The sequence below is a fragment of the Panthera tigris genome, chromosome C1 (genome assembly GCF_018350195.1).
Source record: "Panthera tigris isolate Pti1 chromosome C1, P.tigris_Pti1_mat1.1, whole genome shotgun sequence".
NCBI lineage: Eukaryota > Metazoa > Chordata > Mammalia > Carnivora > Felidae > Panthera > Panthera tigris.
Window position 1 is genome coordinate 180,764,403 of NC_056667.1, and position 24,917 is coordinate 180,789,319.

The 24,917-nt window shown below is 37.9% G+C and overlaps 1 protein-coding gene and 1 non-coding gene across 4 annotated transcripts in view; one reads left to right on the top strand and one right to left on the bottom strand.

The window, feature by feature from the left end:
* DNAH7 (dynein axonemal heavy chain 7) overlaps nt 1-24,917 on the bottom strand; it is a 264,436-nt gene that overhangs the window by 233,479 nt on the left and 6,040 nt on the right. Inside the window, exons 2-5 of one of the 3 annotated variants that reach the window (XM_042994954.1) lie at nt 18,572-18,607; nt 12,308-12,370; nt 8,644-8,752; nt 7,760-7,907 (exon numbers count right to left, since the gene is read on the bottom strand). In XM_042994954.1, coding sequence (XP_042850888.1) covers nt 7,760-7,907; nt 8,644-8,752; nt 12,308-12,370; nt 18,572-18,607 — 356 coding nt within the window. Of the gene's footprint in view, nt 1-7,759; nt 7,957-8,643; nt 8,753-12,307; nt 12,371-18,544; nt 18,608-24,917 lie in introns of those variants that run through there. The other 2 variants (XM_042994953.1, XM_042994955.1) reach the window with 2 other exon arrangements.
* Nucleotides 17,947-18,051, top strand: LOC122241664. The gene has a single exon (XR_006221903.1). It is a non-coding gene; the product is annotated as a U6 spliceosomal RNA (small nuclear RNA).

Consider the following 24,917-nt stretch of genomic DNA (forward strand, 5'->3'; position numbering starts at 1 on the left):
GGCGGGGTCAGTGCCCCTAACCCCTAAGTTGTTCAAGGGTCAACTATAAAAAAATCAGGACCGTTTCCTATTAAATCATAAGAATGAGCTGTTGAACATTTTATTTATAATGCACATAATACATATTTGTTTGATACCACATTCTTCCCAGAACGCTTCCTCTTTATTCATAGAGATAGTTACATTGGAAGTGATTGCAAGACCTAATTCAGAGGCTGCATTCTTCTTGATGGGCTTTGCTTATTCTTCCTCATGACTCTAAACTCTCTCTCTCTCTTCTTTGAAATTCTATAGGAGTACTCTTGCAGTATTACTAAAATATTTATAGTTATTTATAAATAAGGGATTTAAAAGAGCACTGATGGAAAATATTATAAATGTAGACACAGATAAATTCTTGAAAAAATCATTTCTCAGATATCTAAAGATATATAATACAAGCTAGCAAAGAGTAACATAGCTTATACATTCCTATGTATTTATTATTGGCTAACTGTTCATTAAATACTACAGGGTTGAGAGCTATAATTCAGTTCAAACTCTATACCAGATACAAGCCTCATTTTGTGACTTCTTCTGGGGCACCACTGTGGAGAAAGACATAGTTCACATCTTCATGAAAAATAACAAGTTGTTCTGGGATGGCTTTAACTTCTTTATCATTAAATGTATCATGCTCTAGATCCCAAGTTCATCTGAGATGGATACAGTTCAGTGATGCTATATAATAAAATATTCCCTCCCACTAACTACCCAGTGAGTGGAGACTGGAGGCTTATTGAACATCTGTCTGAGATACCATACTAAGATAGATACCAGGATGTATCATCTAAATTATTCTGTCTTTTGCAAATCCAGGAGTCAAATACTTTGTGAACTTTATACTCATTTTTTCAATTATATGGATCAGGGAAAAGAGTCAATGCAATAGCTCAGGTAATGTCTTAGTTTAATTCAGTACATAGTAGATGCTTAACAAATGTTTATCAGACATTTGGGAACAAGAATATAAAAGGAGCAGTGGAAGATCTTCAAGGTATTCTACACTTGGAGTGAGAAGTGTTGACTATTCTAATTATAAAAAAAAGTCATCTCATTATTTTGATTATACAGTCAAGAGGTACTAATGCAACAGTAATGGACTTCAAGAATCAGGACATCTGCATGCAGATTCTGCCACCATAATGTATATGATCTTAATAACTGTGTTGTTCATGTTTTTAATGGAAGAAAGTCTCCTGTTATTTACCTTGCTAAACCCAGAGAGTCCAACAAGATTCATCCTCCGTGTGAGTAATGCCTGCCTAGAAAAGTGCAGTAAGGTCAGGGAAGGTGAGGAGGAAGTTGGGGGCTATCGGGCCAGCTGCACAAGTTATTGCAGTCATAATGAAGATCCTTTCAGCTCTAAAACTCTAGGATTCAATCATTCCGTGGCTATAGGCTAAGATTCTGCTCTCTAGAAACAATAATAAAAACTTTTTATTGATCACCTAGTCAGGCCCTCAACATTTTCACATGTTATCTCTAATCCTCACACCTATTGTTAGAAGAGACAGAGAAATCATCACAGATGAGAAACTGAATGTCAGAGAGATTAAATAGCTTCCCCTTTGTGTTTGTTAATTAAATACAAACAACAAGGATTTGTCCATCCATATGTGCTTTCAAACTGTCATGCTCTTTCCAGCAGAACAATATTCCTTTCAGAAATACATCTAAAGGCGACACTTTACCTGACTAAAGAGAAAATATGATGTACCTCATTTCCTAAAAATGAAAAAACTATATTGATTTTCTTTATTAATTCAATAGAGATATTGAGTCAAGATGGTGGCAAAAACATCCCTTTTTTTCAAGTTTCCTCATGAAAATGGCAGTAATTTTAACCAAGGACTGTAAAGAGACTAGAGGATCATCAGTTGAGATATTTCAACAAATTTCTGGAACATGAAAAGAAGAGAGAAGACAGATAAAAACAGTTGAAAACACCATAGCCCATAACTCAGGTAAGAAGACAACCAATCTGCCTACGAGATCCTTAGGAAAGGCTCTGATCTTGGAGTCGGCAGGTACCAAAGGAGAAAATGAGTAGAATGGCTGTAAATAAGGAACTTATTTTCTGAACTTTATGCCAGCAAATTAGACAACTTCAGTGAAAATAGATTCCTAAAAAGCAAAAATACCAAACATGACTCAAGAAGAAATAGAAAATCTGGATATATAACAAGTAAACTAATTGAAGGAGTAATTAATAATCTTCCCACAAAGAAAACTTCAGGTCTGGTTGGCTTCAAAAAGTTCCATCAAACAAGGATGAAATAATACCAATTCTACCTAAACTCATTCAGAAAAGAGAGGAGGTAAAAACACTTCCCAACTCATTTTGAGGCCTACAGCCAAAGACATGACAATAAAAATACAGACCCGTATCATTCATTAATATGGACTTGAAAACCTTGAACACAATATTAGCAAATCAAATCCAGCAACACACAAAAAGGATTGTACATAATGACTAAGTGAAAGGGATGTAAGCTTTAACCTGAAAGGCAGTTAATATACTATACTGAAAGATTAAAGTAAAAACGAATTCTCATTTCAATGGACACTGAAAAAGCACTGGACAAAAATCCAGTATCCATTTACAGTAACATCTCTCAACCAACTAGGAAAAGAAGCAATCTTTTTAACTTGATAAAGGGTATGTGAAAAACCTACAAGTAACATCCTACATAAATGTGAAAGACTGAATGGTTTCCCACTAAGACTGGGAAGTCCACTATCACCAATCCTATTTCAAAATATACTGAAGAACCTAACAAGTGCAAAATGGAAAGGGAGAAAGATGGAAGACACTGGACATGAAGTAAAACTGTATTTGTAGACAACATAATTGTATACATAGGAATTCTATGATATCTGTTAAAAAGCTCCAGAACTAGTAAGCAAGTTTAGTAAGGTCTTACAGATAGGAGATCAGTAAGTAAAAATCAGTTGATTTTTCTGTATACTGGCCAAGAACAATCCAAATATTCAATAATTCCATTCACATCAAAAAGTACTGAAGATCTTTTTAAAAGAAGTACAAGACATATATTACAAACACAAGACATTGCATTGCAAGGAGCAATTAAAGAAAAACTAAATAAAAAGTTCATGTTTATGGACTAGAAGATTCAATATTATTAAAATGGCAATCATCATAAAATCAATCTACAAATTCAATACAATGACTACTAAATCCTAGTAGGCTTTTTTTTTAAATTGTTTTTAATGTTTATTTATTTTTGAGACAGAGACAGAGCGCGAGTGCGGGAGGGGCAGAGAGAGAGAAGGAGACACAGAATCTGAAACAGGCTCCAGGCTCTGAGCTGTCAGCACAGAGCCCAATGCGGGGCTTGAACCCAAGAACCGTGAGATCATGACCTGAGCTGAAGTCAGACGCTTAACCGACTGAGCCACCCAGGTGCCCCAAGGGTTTTTTTTTTTTTTTTTAAACAGAAACTGACAAGCTGGTCTTAAAATGTATATGAAAATGCAAAAGACCTAGAATAGCCAAAGCCATTTTGAAATAGGATAATAAATGTTATGGACTTAAACTATCTAATTTCAAACTATAAAGTTTGAGTGATCAAGACAGAATAGTAGTGGTGGAAACATGGAAATATAGACCAATGGACCAGAAACAGAACCCCATATATGGTCAAATGATTTTTGACAAAGGTGCCAACCTAATTCAATGGGAATAGTCTTTTCAACAAAGGGGGCTGAAACATTTAGATATCTATATCCAAAAAATTGAACCTGAACCCTATCTCATACGATAAACTAAATCATGCACATAAATATAAGAGGTAAAGCTGTTTTAAGAATAAACTAAGAAAACATAGAAAATCTTGTGACAGAAAAGGATTCTTAGATATGACTCCAAAAGCATCAACCAAAGAAAAAATTAATAAATGTGAGCTTCATCAAAATTTAACACTTTCACTTTCCAAAAAATACCATTAAGAAAATGAAAAGATAAGGCACAACCTGGAAGAAAATATTTTCAAAAGATAGATCTAATAAAAGACTTGCATAGGAATTATTTCAAGCACTTGTCCAATGCATTAGTAGAAAGATAAACAACCTAATTTTTTAAAAGTGGACAAAAGATTTAAATACACATTTCAAAGAAATTATATGAATGTCAAACAACCACCAGAAAAGATGCCCATTATCATTAGTCATTAGGGGCATATAATTTTAAAGCCATAATAAGATAAAATAACACATCTACTAGAATGGCTAGAATAAGCAAAACAAAACAAAAAAAGTGTGGACAAGGATGTGGAAAAACTAGAAACCTCTTCATACACTGCTTGTGGGTTTGTCAAATGGTATAGCCACTTGGAAAACAGTTCAGCAATATCTTTAAAAGTTAAACATATACCTACTATACAATCATTTCTATAATTTGGCATCTAGCCAGGAGAAATGAAAACATATCCACAAAAAGACTTGCACTCAAATGTTCATTCATAGTAGCACTTTCAAATAGCCCAAAACTACAAAAATAAACAAAATGAATGGATTAAAAAAACATATTCTAGGAATCCGTTTATATAAAATTTTAGAAAAGATAAAACTATAAAAACAGAACACAGATCAATGATTGCCTGGGGCAACCAGTGGTAGAGAGAATTAATGGAAACGGACAAAATTTTTATGGATGATGAAAATATTCTAAACCTAGATTTTGGTTAAGGTTGAACTGTAGAAATTTACTAAAATTCATTCAATTGTACACTTAACCTTGAGGAATTTAATGGTATGTAAGTTATATCTCAAAGAAGCCATTTTTAAGCCTCTCTAGAAGGCTTTGAAAATAAAATATTCAGGAAAAGAAAGACAGGTTGACAGAGTACAAATACAGAGTGCAAATAAAGTAATGACAAATAGAGTGATGTAGGCTTCTCATCAACAATGATACAAGTCATGGTGGCTACAGTTGATAGTACTCTATTATATGACTGAAATTTGCTAAAAGTTGAACTTAGGCGTTATCACACACACACAAAAAAGGTGAAGATGTGAGATGATGGATGTGTTAACTAACTTGACTGTGGGGATCCTTTCACAATATATACGTATATTCTCACATCGTACACTTTAAACATATTCCAATTTTATTTGTCAATTATATCTTAATAAAGCTGGGGAAAAACAATACATAAAATAAAAATATTAACCAATTTTTTTGTCTTTTAAAGTTTATTTATTTTGAGAGATAAAGAGAACATGTGTGTACAACCTGAAGAAGGGGCAGAGAGAGAGGGAGAGAGAAAATCCCAAGCAGGCTCCATGCTGTCAGCACAGAGCCCAACACTGAGCTCGATCCCATGGACTGTGAGATCATGACCTGAGCAGAAATCAAGACTCAGACACTTAACTGACTTAGCCACCCAGGCGCCCTGGCTAATATTTTTCACCCAAAGTTTTCAGATATAAGGTAAAAATTGCAATTATCCTTTCATTTTGTAGCCAGCTTTGTCATTAATTCAGGGGTAAGGACAAAACAGAGACCTTTACAGAGATGACTGTCTCAAGTTAATTCCCCGTAGATTCTCACTAAACAACTACTGAAGGATGAACTTCAGCAAAACAGAAAATGCACCCAGAAGAGTACAATGCAAAGGCAATTTTCCAAGAAATTAGAAAACATGTTAGTAAATCTCAGCGTTAAGAAAAAAAGTATGCGGAATATAAGGACCTGGTAGAACTAAAATATTATAAAAATATTAGTAGAAATAAAATGAAGAATGATCACATGGAGAATGCCAAGGAAAGTTTAGAGCTAAGTTAGAGCAGTCCAAGATCCCTTTGTGTTATTCAGGGGCAAGACAGATAAAATTGAATTTTAAACGTTAAAAAGTATAAATTACAATATGTGGTTTTAAATATTAGAGTAACCAGGGGTGCCTGGGTGGCTCAGTCGGTTAAGCATCCAACTTCAGCTCCGGTCATTATCTCAAGGTCCGTGAGTTCAAGCCCTGTGTCGGGCTCTGTACGGACAGCTCAGAGCCTGGAGCCTGCTTCGGATTCTGTGTCTCCCTCTCTCTGCCCCTCCCCTGCTTGCACTCTCTCTCTCAAAAATAAACATTCAAAAATATTAAAAATAAATAAATGTTAGGGTAACCACTGTGTTTGATAGCTTTTAAGCCAATAGAAATAAAGGGAGAAGAGAGAAAATTCAATTCAATAGAAAGCAGAAAAAAGAAAAAAGAAGCAAAGGCAATATAGTAAATATATAGTAAACACAAAGTACAAAATAAATTGGTAGAAGCACACATGTATATGAAATGCCAACAACTATAAATGGGATTAAACATAATACTAAAGTATAGAAACTCTAAGATTGAATTTCAATATATCTATCCATATCCTATTTATAAAAGGCATAACTAAAAAATGACATAAAATGACTAAAAAGAGACTACTGTTTGTTTTACTACAACAACAAAGATAATCTGAAAAACCTCCCAGTACCATTCTATAAATGTTGGAGAATATGGCACGTTCCTTTTGAATGCATAGATGAGCTCACAAAAAAAAAAAAAAAGGAAATACTCAGGAGAAAAAAAAAATGGAATGGCAATCATCAAAATCCTGAGGCTACATTTATGGGGTCCAGGGCCTTGGACTTTAAAGCCCATGTCAATCAGGAGGTGAGGAGATGATTCCATAGGGCTGAGTGAAATGAAGAATTCAAAGTGAGGCCCCTTGTGTGAAGCTAAAACCCAAGACCAGCTCTATCCTCAAGCAGATAAGGACCAGAAGTGACAGGCACAGGAAGTTGTGTCAAGAAAGATCATCTGTCTTAGCCAGGATGCTGGGCACAGAAAAAGTTGCTTCCAAGACTTTGTAAGCTACCCAGCCCATGGTTTGGGGTTTTGATTTCACACAGTTTGTGGAACGCAAGAGTGCTTAATCCAAAAAAGTGGGCCAAGCTGGTAAGATCCTACGGGCAAAGGCAAACTTCAAACAACTCTAGCAGAGGTGCACACCTGCAAGCCGGCTGCACAGGGCTCCCACAAAATCCCTTTGCCAGCCCACAGTACCCACTGTCCCCCTTTCAAGGTGACCATTTGGCCACTGAAGTACCACATGGGGACAGTAAAACAGGACTCTGTGGGCAAGTTACTTCCTGCAACGTGTCATGAAATTATGTTCACAAATGGCAGCTTGGGTGCCTAGAGAGTCATAAACAAAGAGTGTAGCAGGCATCTAGCAAGAAGCAGTGAGGAAACAGGTAAAGAGGCACTAGTGACTTAAATCTGCACTGCTCTTCTAAGCGGACTTACAACTCAGAACTGGCAAGCCCAGCCCTGCTCACAAGGCTGATCACTTCACCCCAATTCCTTGTTTTTGTAGACAAGGAGACCCCCAACACCACATTACCTGAGCAGAAGAGATGGGGGTGGGAGGAAACCCACACCTTATCTTCCACCAGCCACGGTGGCCATGACCGGAGCTCCCAGACATTGTGCTCCCTCAGCCAACATCAGCATTAACATCAGTACCTTTTTCGTTTGTGATATTTAATAAGTGAGACACACTTCATAGGGTTAAGCTCAGTCTTTATTTGTACTCTGACCTCACTCCAACAAGGCTTTGGGGCATCCTTAGAGATGCATGGAATTGTTATACTTTTAGATAAAAAGTTACCCGGGGTTCTAACAAGGTTAACACATACTGCTTAGCTTATAGAACTTACATAATGACATTAACAAGAGTGCTTCTAAAGTTTTCTCGTTCTTTATGTGGAAATTTGCTCTTGGATTTGGAAGTAGATGGTCCAGCATAATTATCCTCCATTTGGTCTAGTATTTTGCCCTTTTTGCCAAAATGTTCCATGTATTCAGCTTGAATTTTTTTTTAAAAAAAGCATAAGTTAGTCATCTAAAAAGTAAGCTAAAACATTTAAGTGGTTAGAATAAAATGCTAAAGCAACTTTCAAGAAAAAGCTACACACTGTAAGTTCTCAAGTTACCGTAAGTACAATTACCTTTCTTTCAGTCTTAGGAAGTTAAACATAATAGAAACCTTTGACTATTTCAAGAATATTCATTTATATTTTGATTAATATGCTAATAACTCTAGTTTTCAATTAATTTACATAGAACCTTCTTAAAATGAAGATTAAAAATATGATTAAAATAACACAAAACTATCTCAAAATTTAAAGAACCATGATGAGAAAAATGTTAATATTCAATGTAATCAATCTGAGGACTCAATAAAATAAAAAGTAAAAAAATATTAAAATGACTAATTTGGAAGCAAAATTTACAACTTCTTAAAATCACTCTCAGAAAAAAAAGGCTTTCATGCAGAGGCAAATTCTGACTACAATAAATCAAAGTTTTAACATAAACACCAATTCTTAAAATATCAGCTTTTATAGCATTTACAACAGCCTGAAATAATTACGAACTGGAATCAGTTATTTTACAAGGGAAAACATTTGGGATAAATTTTCCTACTTGACATAAATGTCATTTCAGTTTTACAATTTCACTACTCTCAACTAAAATGTTGTACGATTTTTTTTTCCCTCTAGAGAATTTCCTTAAGTCTAAGTTGGAATAAAGTTCTTACCATAGGACTGTTCATTTTTAACGCTAAACTGTTCAGGAATCTCATCAGCCTGCTTTACAGTCAAATGGAATGACGGAGCTGCCTGCTGCCACTGGGGCTTTGTGCTCACCTGGAACAGGAAATGCAAACAGCATTAATCAACAAGGTCAGAAAAAAACAAACAAAAAAAACCACTTTTTTTTTTTCATGAAATGCAGGAGTATTTATAAGCACAGACATTTTCTCAAACAAATCCGGACATCTGGAAAGAAGGCACACTCCACAGCAAACCTTGTTCAAGCCTGTGAATGGCTGTGGCGTGTGACATTTGGGAGACATTACCAAAGGCTCTGATGCTAGTTTGATGCGGGCATCTGTTACATAACACTAGGGTGGGCATTCCGGAGAGCCTCCTCCCCTCCCCCCCAAACACTGGCAAGTGATTTTTAGGCCTTCCATTTTAATGAGAAGGACTCTCTGCTGGGCTCCAATGCTAATGAGCTTCTCTGCATTCCAGCTCCAAAAGATCTTCCTGTTCTCATAGCTTTAAGCAGTTGTCTCGTACTTCGGCAACTCACGGATTTATTCCACACTCGAAGGCAGGGTTCATATATTCTTATACTTAAAAGACGTAGGCAGATCTCATAAAAGAGGGAGGAAGGCTAGTGATGATGGCTAATTGGCACTCAGCTTCAGTGCTGGGGAACAAGAGAGGCTGGTGGGGACTGTGGCAGACAGGAAAACAGCTAGGTCTTCTAAAAAGACAACAAAAATTAGCTCAGGCCAATTACTGCAATACCAGAACACAGACCCACTGCTGCTGGAACCTAGGACTTATCGAGAAACCCAGATGGGTGGATTTGAAAGTAAAATACACATTTTACAGACGACAGAATCTCTATCTTCCTCTCGGATCCAGACCACGTTGATAGAAAGCCCATACTTGCACAGGCTTCTTCCTACTTTTTACTCTCTGCAATCCTTACTCCTGCTCCCAAATGAACTTATTTCTGGCTCTTCTTTCGCAGGAAAACAAGCTAAGGCAACTTAAAGATCCATGCTCTTCCATTCTGACTGCCTTTCCATTCCTTTAGTCTCATCTTGCTCCATAAAGGACTTAATATTTGTGGGGGTGCTATGAGTGAGGAGTGCAGAGAGGGTGAGAAAAGACAAAACAAATAAAAAAACCTGCTTTTTTTTTTTGACAATGGGAGTTACCTGTGCTGAGTCACCCTTGATTTCAACTACAGGGATCTTCTCTAGAAGCATGAAGCCTTGTAGTGAAAAATCATTCTAGGTCTTAACTACTGCTGGAACATTTCATCCAAGTGTAAACCTTAATATTCAAATGAAAGTACTTTGCTGTTTTTTTTAAGTCAATGGGTTTATAAGAACATCTCTTGAAAATATTATTTTCCTTGTAACATATAAAACACAGAGAATGCTGAGAAAAAAAACCTAAGATACATATGAACATAAAACCAGGCTTAAAGCAGCCAACAAAAGTGTTGTAGACTATTATATGCCACCAACAGGAAAGGATTATTATGCAACTCAGCCAGTGAATAGTAAATAAGAAAATTTAGGTTTACATTTCTAAACCCTCTATGCTAACCAGACACAATGAACTCAGAATAATATTTTTTTTTTTTGGAGGGGGGGTTAAAATTTGTTGAGTTTTCAAAAGAAAATGTCTATTTTATTTCAAGTCTTGTCTTTTAAACTATAAAATCTACAATATATTTTGTAGAACTAGGGAAAGCATTCTATGGCTGAATTTTACAGAACTTGGCATGATACTCCGGTGTCATCCACAAAAACATGTTTTTAATTAAAATTTGTGTTTTGGGGGCACCTGGGTGGCTCAGTCGGTTGAGCATCTGACTTCGGCTCAGGTCATGATCTCGTGGTCCATGAGTTCGAGCCCCACATCAGGCTGTGTGCTGACAGCTCAGAGCCTGGAGCCTGTTTCGGATTCTGTGTCTCCCTCTCTCTCTGACGCTCCCCCATTCATGTTCTGTCTCTCCCTGTCTCAAAAATAAATAAATATTTAAAAAAATAAATAAATAAAATAAAATAAAATTTGTGTTTTGTAGGGGCACCTGGGTGTCTCAGTAGGTTAAGTATCCGACTTCAGCTTGGTGATGATATCACAGCTTGTGGGTTCGAGCCCCACGTCAGGCTCTGTGCTGACAGCTCAGAGTCTGGAGCCTGATTCAGATTCTGATCTCCCTCTCCCTCTGGCACTTCCCTGCTTGTGCTCTCTCTGTCTCTCAAAAATGAATAAATTTTCAACATTTATATTTTGTAATATTCAAAATCTTTCATTTAAGAACATTAACTCTTAAGTTTCCCAGGTGAAAACTGTCATTCATTTAAAATTATCAGGAATCTTCTGTACATAAAGCAACACAAATTCGGGGCGCCTGGGTGGCTCAGTGGGTTGGGCGGCCGACTTCAGCTCAGGTCATGATCTCATGGTCCATGAGTTCGAGCCCCGCGTCGGGCTCTGTGCTGACAGCTCAGAGCCTGGAGCCTGTTTCGGATTCTGTGTCTCCCTCTCTCTGACCCTCCCCCGTTCATGCTTTGTCTCTCTCTGTCTCAAAAATAAATAAATGTTAAAAAAAAAAATAAAAAAAAAAAGCAACACAAATTCAATTTTATAATTTGTTTGTAGCTTTTAAATTATCTTTCAAAAAAATAATCTTTAGATAAACCTCGAAAGCGTTATGCTAAGTAAAGCCAGGCCTCAAAGAACAAATGTATGGTTCCACTTACACAAGCTACCTGGAGCAGTCCAACACATAAAGACAGAGAGTAGAATGCTAGCTGCCATGGGCTCAGGACACAAAGGAGATACTGTTTAATGGGCACAGAGCTTCAGTTTGCAAAGATGAAAAGAGTTCTGGAGATGGAGGACGGTGATGGATGCACAACAATGTGAAGGCCCTTAATGCCACTGAGCTATGGTTCAATTAAAAATAGTTAGAATGGTAAGTTTTTTGTTAGGTGTCTTTTATCACAGTTAGAAAAAAATACTGTTTGCATTGAACCTCCACCTAAATCCAACTTCCAGAGGTCACAAGGGCACAGCTCGATGGCATTAAACTCCACATTACTAGCAAAGTCACTGGTAAAATTTATTACAGTGAAGCATATCATACCCAGCACTTACCAAATGAAAGAGTCTACAAACTGCCTCTACCATAGCACATTGATAATCTAAACATAATAATTTTTAAAAGGATACCAAGATCTAAGGACTCTTCTGCGGCATAGTGTTTCAGTGCTGGAAGATACAGCTCAAAGAAACCAACTCTTCTCATTTTCAAACACAGGAACTGCAGCTCACAGAGATAAATGATCCTTTCAGATACTAAAGCCATTAGTGACAAAGCTGTACCCTGAGACCTCACTTCCTAACTCCAATACTGATAAACTTTCTGCTAGCCCATCTTGGAAATTCTTTTATCTGGAATATTGAAATATTCTTGACATACCAGGAAATTATAGCTTACAGTTACTTTAAGATAGTTATTTTTCCTAATATGTGTACCTCATAGAATTTCTCCAACAGAAAATAATCAAATGGAGACCAAAATTCAAAATCTGATGTTCAGTTACTTATTTACAAGTTTGAAAGACATTTTCAAAATGGCAAAGATCCAGTATATAGGTAAATTACCGTAGCCAACTGGGGTAAAACTCTTCCTGGGGTCTTGCCTTTTTCTTTGCTGGCTGACTTATCCTGCATGAAAAATAGGAGGAAAACTGTTCACTCTTAATGGCACAATTGATTCACTCAACCAATTTTACAGAGGATCTACTGCAAGGTATAGGTCATCAAAAACATTCAAAGACCAACTTTAAACTTCTCATCATTTGTCTTAGAGTGACTTCCTTTGTAGCAAGGAAAGAAAGAAAGGTGGTATCCCACAATACTTAGAAAGTATTCTAAGTACTCAACTCCCAGCCTGCAGCATCTCTGCAAACATCTTTGCCACCCAAGTGGGCCACAGCCAACCCCTCCCCAAGAGGTCTTTGTCTAAGCTTTGAGGAAGGGATGGCTCTTCCAAGTTTCTCCCTTGACCACTCTGCCTTAGACATAGAAGGAGTGGCTGTTCCTTATGTCTATTCTTCTATTCTTGAAAGCTATGTTGTCTAAAACAGCATCCACTAGCCGCCTGCAACTATCAACACCTTTAAATGTCACTCATCTGAAGTGAGACATGTTTCAGAGTGTATGTTTGGGGCGCCTGGGTGGCTCAGTCGGTTAAGTGTCTGACTTTGGCTCAGGTCATGATCTTGCAGTTTGTGAGTTCGAGCCCCACATCGGGCTCTGTGCTGACAGCTCAGACCCGGGAGCCTGCTTCCAATTCTGTGTCTCCCCCTCTCTCTGCCCCTCCCCTGTTCATGCTCTGCATCTCAATAATAAATAAACATTAAAAAAACAAAGAGTATATGTTTAAGTATATATTAAATATATACTGGATGTTGAAGTCTTAGTATGTAAAACAAGAAATAGGATTAGAATATATTTTATAATGATCATGCTATGTGTTGCATATTTGTTCTAAGAAGTTTACATGAATTATCTCATTTAATTCTCTTTAAAATTCTAAGGTAGTGTGCCACTTTTGTGCATATTGTATAGATAAGGACTCTTTATAGGACATCTTTGCCCCTACAAAGCACACAGTCTAGTTAATATTAAAAACTATATGCTTTCATCCTGGAAGGGAGATGGTGTAGAGCAGAGTATTCGCAGACAGTTTCAAAGAGGGAAAGGATGAAAGCCAATCCTTGAGGCATAGTTGGATCTCCACAGAAAAGGACAGCAATGGGCTTACTGAAGACAGAGGGAACATTCATGAATGAGGACTTGGAAGCTAAATGAGTACATCAGGCTTAGGAGAGGACATTGGGGTCAAAGGTAAAGGGACTTGGCCCAACCGAAGTGTAAAGTATAACCACTGTCTTATTGCACAATGATTTACCGAACACCTACCATGTGCTGGGTTTTCTTTCAGACACTGGATCTACAGTCACTGACAGGACAAAGCCTATTCCTTCTTGGAGCTTACATTCTCGTGGGTATAAACAGCCATTTCAGAAAAAAATCATTATATATAATATATATTATATACATATAATATATATTTTATATATTATATATAAGTAATACATAATAGACATTATATATTATTATATATATAATGTAAGCAAGTAATAAGTACAATGGAGAAAAATAAAATTGGGTAAAGAGATAGCAAAAGGTAGAGAAGTGCTAAGTTAGATGGGGTAGTGAGACCACTTTGTAGAGGTTTTGTTTGAGTAGGAACCCAAATCAAGAGTGAGGAAAAGCTGGATGGGGGGGGGGGGTGCTGCTATATTATGAAGCATAAGTGTTTGGGGCTTGACTGGCCTGGTTGGTAACAGAGAGCCACTGTAATCCTCTTGAGGTGACCTCAAGTCCCAGTTTGCTGGGACAGTCCCAGCATATAGCTCTTTCCCAAGCATAATTAGTAGGAATTTCACTCTCAATGGCATCTCAGTTTGGGTGATAAATTCTATTTTTATCTTATTTACCATACAAGGCCATTCAAAGGGATTTTTTATAAATGGTCCTTACAACAGTAAACAAGATATACAAAGAGGAGACTAGAGTTGGCAAGGAGAATAATTTAGTGGTTTTTAAAATTAATCCAGGCAACAGGAGATATGGGCCTTAATTTAGAGAAAATGCTAGGAACTGACGGTCACCATAACCTTCCCAGGACATGGTCTGATCATACTGCTGCCTGCTCAGAAATATCAGAAAGCCCCCTATTAAAGCAGGCACAAGTCATCACCCTGGTTTTCAAAGCCTCCTCAATACGCCCTGAACCACATCATTTCCCAGCTTCTCTTGGTTACTCTGTAGCCACAGGACTTGTGCTGGCCCATGAAATGTGAGCACTGACGTGTAAGATGTGTAAGAGCTGCTGTGCCTTCTCTACTCTCCCGCCCCTGCTACCTGCAGTGAGGGGACCCCATGTTCACAGTGGCATAGGTAGAGGGTGGAAGGGGACTCTCTGACCCACATCAGACTTCATGCAAGGAAGGGGCAATCTCTGTTGGGTTAAGTCTCTAAAATTTGGGGGTCTGGTAGGTCAGCTGGTAATAAATATGCTAACAAAGAGACCCATCAGTTTGTCCCCTCAGTACTTCCTTGTTACAGTCCAGCTCTTTCTTCAAGACCAAGATCAAAAAAGTTTAGATTTTCTTTAACTCCAATTGCAAGTGGTCTCTTTGAATAGGAATAGCACTCTTTTGGTAATTCGTTTATTGTTTAAACCCTGCCTGAAATAGAATGTGTGTGTGTGTCTATCCTGCTCTCCCAGCCCTTCATCCCACTCCATCTCAACCTACTAATTCAGTCTTATAGAGCTGGATAAATGGGTTTTAATTTTAACTTTATCTTAGAAACAAAATTGGTTAACCAAGCCCCCCCCCCAAAAGTGTAACTAAAGAAAACAAAATTTTAAAAAATGTTTAAAAAAAGAAAAAAGTTGCAACGAGCTTCAAACAGTATTTACCAAAGTGCAACATCAAATCAGGTGAATATCCAGTGCTGTACTACAAACATTTTCTACAATTCCTAGCGAACCCCAGGATGTGGAGGGAAACATGAGCATTAAGTTTGCAAGCTGAAATGTGCAACAGGTATCTCAAAGTGGAAGGCTTTCTGTTAGCAAGAATGAGGTATGGTAAGAATGAGGTTGTAGACAATAGAGAGAAAAGGTTGTGACATATGGTCCAAGTGACCTGGAATGTTCACACCAAGACAGAAGGAATTCATGTGAGGTCTACTGTATAGCAGCCATCACAGATGTACAGAACACGTTGCTCAACCCCAGCCTCTTACACAAACATTCACTCTAAGTCATTCTGAGTTAGAATCTCTACACCACCCACTCTGCATGCTGAGCCATCAACCCCAGTCCTGTCAACACCTTTTTTACCCTTTTTGCCCTGGGTAAACAGTGAGGGCCTTCATGTTTCCTTATATTGCAGTACAGAATATACGTCTAATAGAATATTTTATATGTAGTGGTTCTCTGGCTAACCAAAAAGAACAGCCACACAGAAGCCAAAATACCACCTAACTAAGGTTGCTCTTCAATAAGATCAGACGGGTAGACTTTAAATTAGTATCTACATACTTTTGCTGACAAGCAGTTCTATTTTAGTCTGCAGTTTCCTAACCAGTGATGACCTAGGCATATGCTACCCTTACCCTCTTCTTTGGCAGTCTTGTGAGAAGGGCCCTAAGGGACTTCAAATGACAAATCTTGTGCCTTACATCCTTTCCCATCCCATCCTCCTGGCTTTGCCTCTGATTCCACACATGGTTGTAGTGAACAGTTCTCGGCTGGCTTCAATTCACATAGAATGACAGTGTTTCACCTCAAGAAAATGTCCTTTGCTTTCTGCTGTGGGGTTTCTCCAATGCCATATAATGGGACTCTCAAGGTAGCCCACTCTGCACACATATAGGAGGAACCAGAAGTGGGTGAAAGTTAACAATCCCAGGAGTAACCTCCACCTATGTGGGATGAGAGTTGATGGATAAATGCTACTCCCTAATCATACTCAGGTCAACAATTTCAGGAAGCAGTGTATAAGCTCCTCAGAAGGTCATGGCAGGATCACCGCCAGTTAATGTGGCAATGAACTTACTGACACATGCTCAGATTGGCTTTTCTTTCTTCCTAGTTTTACTCTCCTTAATCTCTTATTTCTGCTTCCTGGGATCACTTCCCAAATAAAGTACATACAAGTCCTTTTTTCAGGCTCTTCTTTCACAGGTAATAAGCTAAGACATCTTAAAAAATCAATGCTCTTCCATCCTTCTGTCTGCCCTTCCATTCTTTCACTCCCATCGTGCTCCATAAAGGGTTTAGGACGTCCGAGTGCTATAAGTGTGGTGTGCAGGAAGGAGGAGAATCTGGTCACCAGTTCACAGGCATTGGGAACCACCAGTGCTGAATCATCCTTGATTTCAACTACAGAAGCATGAAAGTCTATAATGAAAATCATTCTAGGTCTTAACTACAGCTACAAAAATGCCATCTAAGTGCAAACCTTAATATTCAGATGACAATATTTTTTACTCAATGGATTACTTTTAAAAAATCTCTTAAAAGTATTACTTACCTTTAAAAAGCCCTACAACCCAAAAAGATACAAAGAAAAATACGAAGATACAGTCGAATAACAACATAGTATATGGCTTAAATCAGGCAACAAAATCATTGTATACATTTGATGGCTACAAAGAATTATTTGTTTCAGCCATTGAATATTTGTTCAGTAAGTAAATTTAAATTTTGTTGAGATTTCCAAGCGTATATACTAGTAACATAAAAATAAAACTAATGGTAATTGGTTTTCCAGTTTTAAAATTTGTTAAATTTTTAAAGGGAAAATATCTATTTCGGATCTTAGTCTTTAAAACTAGAAAGCAGAGAGATTTGCAGAACTAAAAAAAAGATGCTATGATTTTATTATTTTATAGAACCCAGTATGGTAATCTTGGCATTATCAATAAAAACAGTCACGATCACAACACGTACTTTGAAATGTTCAAGAACATTCGCTAACAAAATTTCATTTGAGATTTTTAAGCTGAAAAAGTCTTTCTTATTATTAGGAATCATCTCTGCATGAAGCAATCCAGATTTTATAGTTCATTCTGAGTTTTTAGAAGATATTTCAAAACAAATAATGTTTGCATTGAACCTCTACTCACACTCAACTTCCAGGAATCACCAGAGTGTCACTCAATTAAACACAACATAAAAGTACTAGAGAGTACATTTTATTGCAGTAAAACCTAACACTTTATCAACTAAAGCACGTTATCAACTAAAACTATTAACTGCCCCTTCCATAGAAAAATAAACTCAAAATAATGACAAAGGATGTCAAAATCCAAGAAATCACATTTTAGCGCTGGAAGAAGCATCTCCTCAAAGATCATTCAATCAGCTTTTCTCATTTTAAGACTGAGAAACTGGGGCTCCAAGAGGTAGGTGAGTCACCAGCGTCACAGAGCCATTAGTGACAAAGCTATATTGTTTCCTGATTCCAATACTGCTTCTGCCAGCCCATCTTCACAATTCTTTTACTCAGATTACTCAAATATTCCGTGCAAACCGGTAGTTGTAACTTAGAATTTCCCTCATTAAGGTAGTTATTTTTCCCCAAGATATGTTCATCCTGGGTGCTCTCCATCGGAAAATAGTTCAATGGAGCACAGAATTTAAAACCAGAAATTCAGTGCTCGCTTCGGCAGCACATATCACTAAAATTGGAACGATACAGAGATTGGCACGGCCCCTGCGCAAGGATGACATGTCAATTTGTGAAGCTTCCGGATTTTTGGTATCCTGCTGAGTGAATTAAGTTAGTCAAAGACAGGTATCCTCTGTTTTCACTCATATGTGGAGCTTGAGAAACTTAATAGAAGACCAGGGGGGAAGGGAAGGAGAAAAAATATAGTTACAAACAGAGAGGGAGGGAGGCAAACCATAAAAGACTCTTAAATACAGAGAACAAACTGAGGGTGGATGGGGGGGGATGGTGGGAAAGAGGGGAAGATGGGTGATGGGCATTGAGGACACCACTTGGGATGAGCACTGGGTGATGTATGTAAGCGATGAATCATGAGAATCTACCCCCAAAACCAAGAGTACATTTTACACACTGTATGTTAGCCAACTTGACACTGAATTATATTAAAATAATAATAAAATATACTTCCCCCCAAAAAAATAAAAAAATAAAACCAGAAATTCAGAAACTGCTTCGCAAGCATGAACATTAGTACATTTTTATTATAAAAGCAATAAAGTATGATGATATATTAGTAAATTACCATTGACAATTGTGGTAAAAATCTTACTGGTGCCTTGGAGTTTTCTTTGCCGGCAGATTTATCCTGCATGAAAATAATACAAAGAAAAAAAAGAACCATAACTGTTCACTCTGTTAATACTATAATTGATTCACTCGACAAAATTCTACAGTGTCTAATTTAAGAAAAACACATATCCTCCAAAATATTCTAAAACATACTCTACAGATGGTATAATACTGTGTACAGAAATTCATAAGGAATCCACAAAAAATTATAAGAACTAATGAATAAGTTCAGCAATGTTGCTGGATCCAAGACCAATGGGGGGGAAAAAATCAATTGTATTTCTAACATTAGCAATGAACTATCCAAAATTGAAGAAACATTTATAATAGAATTAAAAAGTATAAAATACTTAGGAATAAATTTAATAAGACTTGTACAATAAAAGCTATAAAACATTACTTACAAAAAAAAGACACCTAAATAAATGAAAAGACATCCCATGCTCATGGATTATAAGACAAATATTAATACCCCTTTCCCCCAAAATTATCTACAGATTCAACACATTCCCTATCAAAATCTCAGCTATTTTTTTTTAGTAGAAATAAACAAGCTGATCATAAAACTTATGGAAATATAAGGACCCAGAACAGCCAAATAATCTTGAAAAGGCACAAAGTTGGCAGAATCATACTTCCAGATTTCACAACTTACTACAAAGCTAGAATAATGAAGACTACATAATGATAAACACACAGATCAAAGAGATAGAATTGGAAGTTTAGAAATAAACCCATTTGTTTATGGGCAATTGATTTTTGACAGGAGTGCCAAGACAATTCAGTGGAAAACTGGTCCTATCTTCTTCTCAGAATGTATCTCAATCTAAATGGTGTCCAAAGTTTCCTCAGCCTGGTCTCTGTTCTCCATCGCTAATTTTTTTTTTCTGAATCCTTTATATCCTAAGGCTAATATACCCTCAATTACTACTAACAAGTACAAATATTGCTTGCAATAACTTTCAGAGAATACCTTTGTCTTCTTTGCAATAGAGAATAATTCTATTGTAGGAATTTCATCTAAAGTAAGAAGTGCTATTGAGCCTGATACTTGGATTTGTAAAAGAGATAATACAAGTTGTGCTTTGGTCGCTTATAACGGTGTTGGCTCTCAGCATCACATCTATGCCTTTTTGTCTTCCTTGATGGTTCTCGAGCCGGACCCAAAAACATTTCTCCAGCTGGCACAGTATTAGAGAAGGTTCAAAGGGACACTGTAAGAAAAAGGGACTCTTCGTAGTTCCAGTGCTTTTCCTCAATGCTCTCACGGTGTGGCTGTCAGCAGTCAGTCAGTATCCTTGCCCCTGGGCAGCTTCCCAGCCTGCGGTACCTGGCTGATCCAGTGGCAGACAACCTCCAGCAGGTTTCACTGCCATCTCGATTGGTAGCTTTCCAGCAAGTTTCCCTTACATCAGAGGGAGAATCCCTTTCAAACCTTTCAGCATATGTGTATGTGCATATCTGATTTGTCCCTTTAATTCCATTGATACAGTGGTCTATCTGTAAATAAATTGTATCAAATTTCTGTAACTTCACAAAAGATCTTGAAATTCTCTCCACCTTACTATTGTAAAAACAATCAGATACAGACTTCTGGTCCAAGATGGTGGTGTAGGAAGACTCTCAACTCCCTTCCTCCATGGAGACCCCAAATCAACACTCATTCATAGAGCAGTTCCTCCTACAGATGAGCTGAGGGCTAACTGAATAGCTTCTGCACAACGAAAGATAAAGAGGCCACAGAGAACTGGCAAGAGATGAAGACACACAAAGGAAGGGAATTCTTACCCCCAACATTGCAAACTGTAGAGGAGAGGGATAGTACTGAGGGACTGAGCAGATTTGTCTGTTCAGGGCAAGGGGGGCGGGGGAGACATGGTTTAAAAGAGCAACTAGAGGGGCACCTGGGCGGCTCAGTCATTTCAGCTTAGGTCATGATCTCCCAATTTGTGAGTTCAAGCCCTGCATCGGGCTCTCTGCTGTCAGCACAGAGCCCCTTTAGGATCCCCTGTCTCCCATTATCTCTGCCCCTCCCTTGTTTGCACACATGCGTACACATTCTCTCTCTCTCTCTCTCTCTCTCTCAAAAACAAACATTTAAAACAAATAAAAAGTAAAATAAAAAAGCAACTAGGATATAAAAGATCCAGCCTTAAAAGTTCGCCAAATGGCAAGGGAGCTGCTGGAACTCATTCCAAGTTCAAAGGGCTGGCAAGCACCATGGTTTACATTCATCTTCTACATTGATAACCCAGACAGGAGGAGGGTCTGGCCACCATAGCCAGGCTGCTGCCTTAGAGTGCCAGCTCTCTAGCTCACACCAACTCCAGACACCCTGGGCACAGATAAAACCCCACAGTTTAAAGGAGCAACTGGAAAATAAAAGATCCAGCCCTAAAAGGCCACCAAGGGCAAGGGAGCTGCTGGAATTCTCTCTGGTTTAGAGGGGCTGGTGAGCACTATGGTTTACATTCTCCCTCCACCTTAATAGTGTGGACAGGACCAAGGTCGAGGTACCATAGTCTACTGCCTCAGTGAGCCCCAGACCCCTAGCCCACATCAACCTCAGCCAACACACCAAGGCAGCCCAGTGCAATGCACACCGGGACCCTAGTCAGTGCTCACTACAGCCCCAGCTGTCATGCCAAGGTGGCACAGATGCCAGGGACCCCAGAACACTCCAAGCCTATGCCATCTTGGCTTCAGATGACTTGCTAGGGCACTCCCAGAACAGACCACTCAGGGACCTGTCGGCTCATGCCTACTTTGATTCCTGCCTTCCTACCAAGACAGCTCCTATGCAAAGCACTCCAGGAACTCTTAACCCTGCCTGCCTCAGTTTCCAGCCACCCTGCCAGGGCACTCCATGCATGAAGCACTCTGGGAACCCTGCATTGTACTCTCCTTTGGCCCCAGCCATCCCACCAGGGTATCCCCTGCATGGATTGCCCCAGGACATACCTTGGCCTGCACAAGTCCACTCCCCCACCAAGGCAGTCCCTGCATGGGCACTTGAGGCACCTTGGCTGGCACCTATTTTGGTTTTAGCTATCCTGCCAGGGCACCCTCTGCATGAAAAGCCCCAGCTCCACCCCAGCCCATGTCTACTTCTGCTAAGTCATCCCACCAGGGCAGCTGCAGCACATAGTGCCCCAAACCCATAACCCACACCAGACACAGCTCCAGCCAGCCAAAGCCACAAAGCACAAACATTTTTCAGGGGGCAACCATACACAGACCATTCCTTTGAGTTTAGGAGAAGTAGCTATTCCACCTAATTCATAGCAACAAACACAAGTCAGGCAAAATGAGGAGACAGATGTATATGCTCCCAATGAAAGAACATCACAACCCCCCCACCGAACAAAATAAATGAAACAGAGCTAAGTCATATACCTGATAAAGAGTCTAAAGATGCTCATCAGACTGGAGAGAAGAGTAGAACTCAGTGAGAACTTCAACAGCTACACAGAAAATATAAAGAGGAATAAATCCAAGTTGAGTACAATTAAGTGAAATGAAAAACACACTAGAATCAACAGATTAGCAGATGCAGAAGAATTGATCAGTGATCTGGAAAACAGGATCATGGAAAGCACCCAAGCTCAACAGCAAGAAGAAAAAAGAATTTTAAAACTGAGGATAGCTTAAAGGATCTCTTGGACAACATCAGACAAACAAGTATTTTGTATTATAGGGGTCCCAGAAGGAGAAGAGAGAGAAAGGGGAAGAAAACTTATTTGAAGAAACGATAGCTGAAATGTCCCTAACTTGAGGAAGGAAACAGACATCCAGGATCAGGAAGCACAGAGAGTTCCAAACAAAATGAATGCAAGGAGGTGCACAGCACTGCAATAATTAAAATGTTAAAAGTCAAAGGGAGAATTTTAAAAGCATTAATATTATCATTCAGAATTGAAGGAGAGATAGAGTTTCCCCAGACAAACAAAAGTTAAAGGAATTCATCACCACCAAACCAGTCTTCCAAGAAATATTAAAAGGTCTTCTTTAAGTTTAAAAAAAGGCCATAGTTAAAAGTAGGAAACTTACGAATAAAATGATGTAAAATATGACAATATATACATACAACATTGAAGGGAGAGTAAAAAAAGTTCTTTTAGAATGTGTCTGAACTTAAATGACCATCAGCTTAATATATATTGACAGCTTTATCCCATATATGAACTTCATAGTAACCACAAACCCAAAATCTTTTACATATACAGAAAAAAATAAAGAGAAAGCCAAGCCTAACACTTCAGAAAGTCATCACAAGGCAAGAAAAACAGAAGAACTACAAAAACAACTATAAACTGATTTTAAAAATGGCAATATGTACACATCAATAATTACTTTACATTTAAATGGTCAAAATGCTCCAATCAAAAGACAAAAGGTGGCAGATGGATAAAAAACAAGATCCATCTATACACTGACTACAACAGACTCACCTCACACCTAAAGACATATACAGATTGAAAGTAAGAGTATGGAAAAAGATGTACCATGCCAATAGAACAAGAAGAAAAAAAAAGCTGGGGTGGCAATACTTAGAGAGGACACATAGACTTTTTAAAAAATATTTATTTTTGAGAGAGAGAGTACGAGCAGTGGAGGGGCAGAGAGAGGGGGAAACAGGATCAGAAGCAGTCTCTGTGCCAACAGCAGAGAGCCTGATGTGGGGTTGAACTCACACACCATAAGACATGACCTGAGCCAGTCAGATGCTTAACCAACTGAGCCACCCAGGCATCCCACAAATAAGACTTTAAAACAAAGACAGTAACAAGAGACAAAGAGGGGCATCATATAATGATAAAGGGATTAGTCCAACAAGAGGATATAATAATTTCAAATATTTATGCACCCAACACTGAAGCATCTATATATATGAAGTATTAACAGACATTGAGGGAGAAATTGACAGTAATACATAGGAGAATTTAATACCCCACTTGCATCAGTGGATGGATCATCTGAATAGAGAGAAAAAAAAAAAAGTCAAGAAACAGCATCTTTGAATGACCCACTGGACCAGATGGACTTAATAAATATATACAGAACATTCCATCCAAAAACAGAATATACATCCTTTTCAAGTGCACATGGAACATTCTCCAGGATACATCACATGTTAATCCACAAAACAAGTCTCAATAAACTTAGGAAGATTGGAATCACATCATCTATCATTTTCAAGCACAACTGTATGAAATTAGAAATCAATCATAAGGAAAAAAAAAAACAAACAGGAAAACCTCACAATGCATGGAGACTAACTACCATGGGTCAAAGAAATCAAAGAGAAAATAAAAAATACATGGAGACAAAAATGAAAACACAATGACCCAAAATCTGTGGGACAGAACAAAAACATTTCTTAGAGGGAAATTTATAGCAATACAGGCCTAGCTCAAGAAACAAGAAAAATCTCAAACAATCTAATCTTAGATCTAAAGGGACTAGAAAGAAAAAAAAAAAAAAAAAAGACCAAAGCCCAAAGTTAGTAGAAAGAAGGAAATAGGAGCATAAATAAATGAAATGAAGAAAAAACAAACAAACAACAACAAAAACCAATGAAACCAAGAGCTGGTTCTTTGAAAAGATCAACAATTGATAAACCTTTAGTCAGACTCATGAAGGAAAAAAAGACACATAAAATCAGAAATGAAAGAGAGAGAAAAAAAGTAACAACCAACACCACAGAAATACAACAAATTATAAGAGAACACCATGAAAGATTATGCCAACAAATTATACAACCTAGAAGAAATGAACAAATTCCTAGAAACACACCATCTTCTAAAACTGAATCAGGAAGAAATAGAAAACCTGAATAGACCAATTACTAATAATGAAATTGAATAAAAAAAAAAAATCCAGGACAGATGTATTCACACGTGAATTCTACCAAACATTTAAAGAAGAGAGAAGATTTAATGCCTATTCTCAAACTATCAAAAAAAAAAAGAGGGGGGGGAAGAAAGCTTCCAAGTACCTTCTATAAAACAAGCGGTACCCTGATACAAAAACCAGACAAAAACACTCTAAGAAGGCAACAGGCCAATATCCCTGATGACACAGAGGCAAAGGCCTCAACAAAATGTCAGCAAGCCACATTCGACAATTCATTAAAAGGATCATTTACCACAGTCAAGTGGGCTTTATTCTTGGGAAGTAAGAATAGTTCAATATTCAGAAATCAACATGATACACCACTTCAGTGAAACAAGGGATAAAAAGCATATAATCTCAATAGATGCAGAAAAAGCTTTTGACAAGTCAGCAACAATTCATGATAAGAACACTCAACAAGGTAGGTTTAG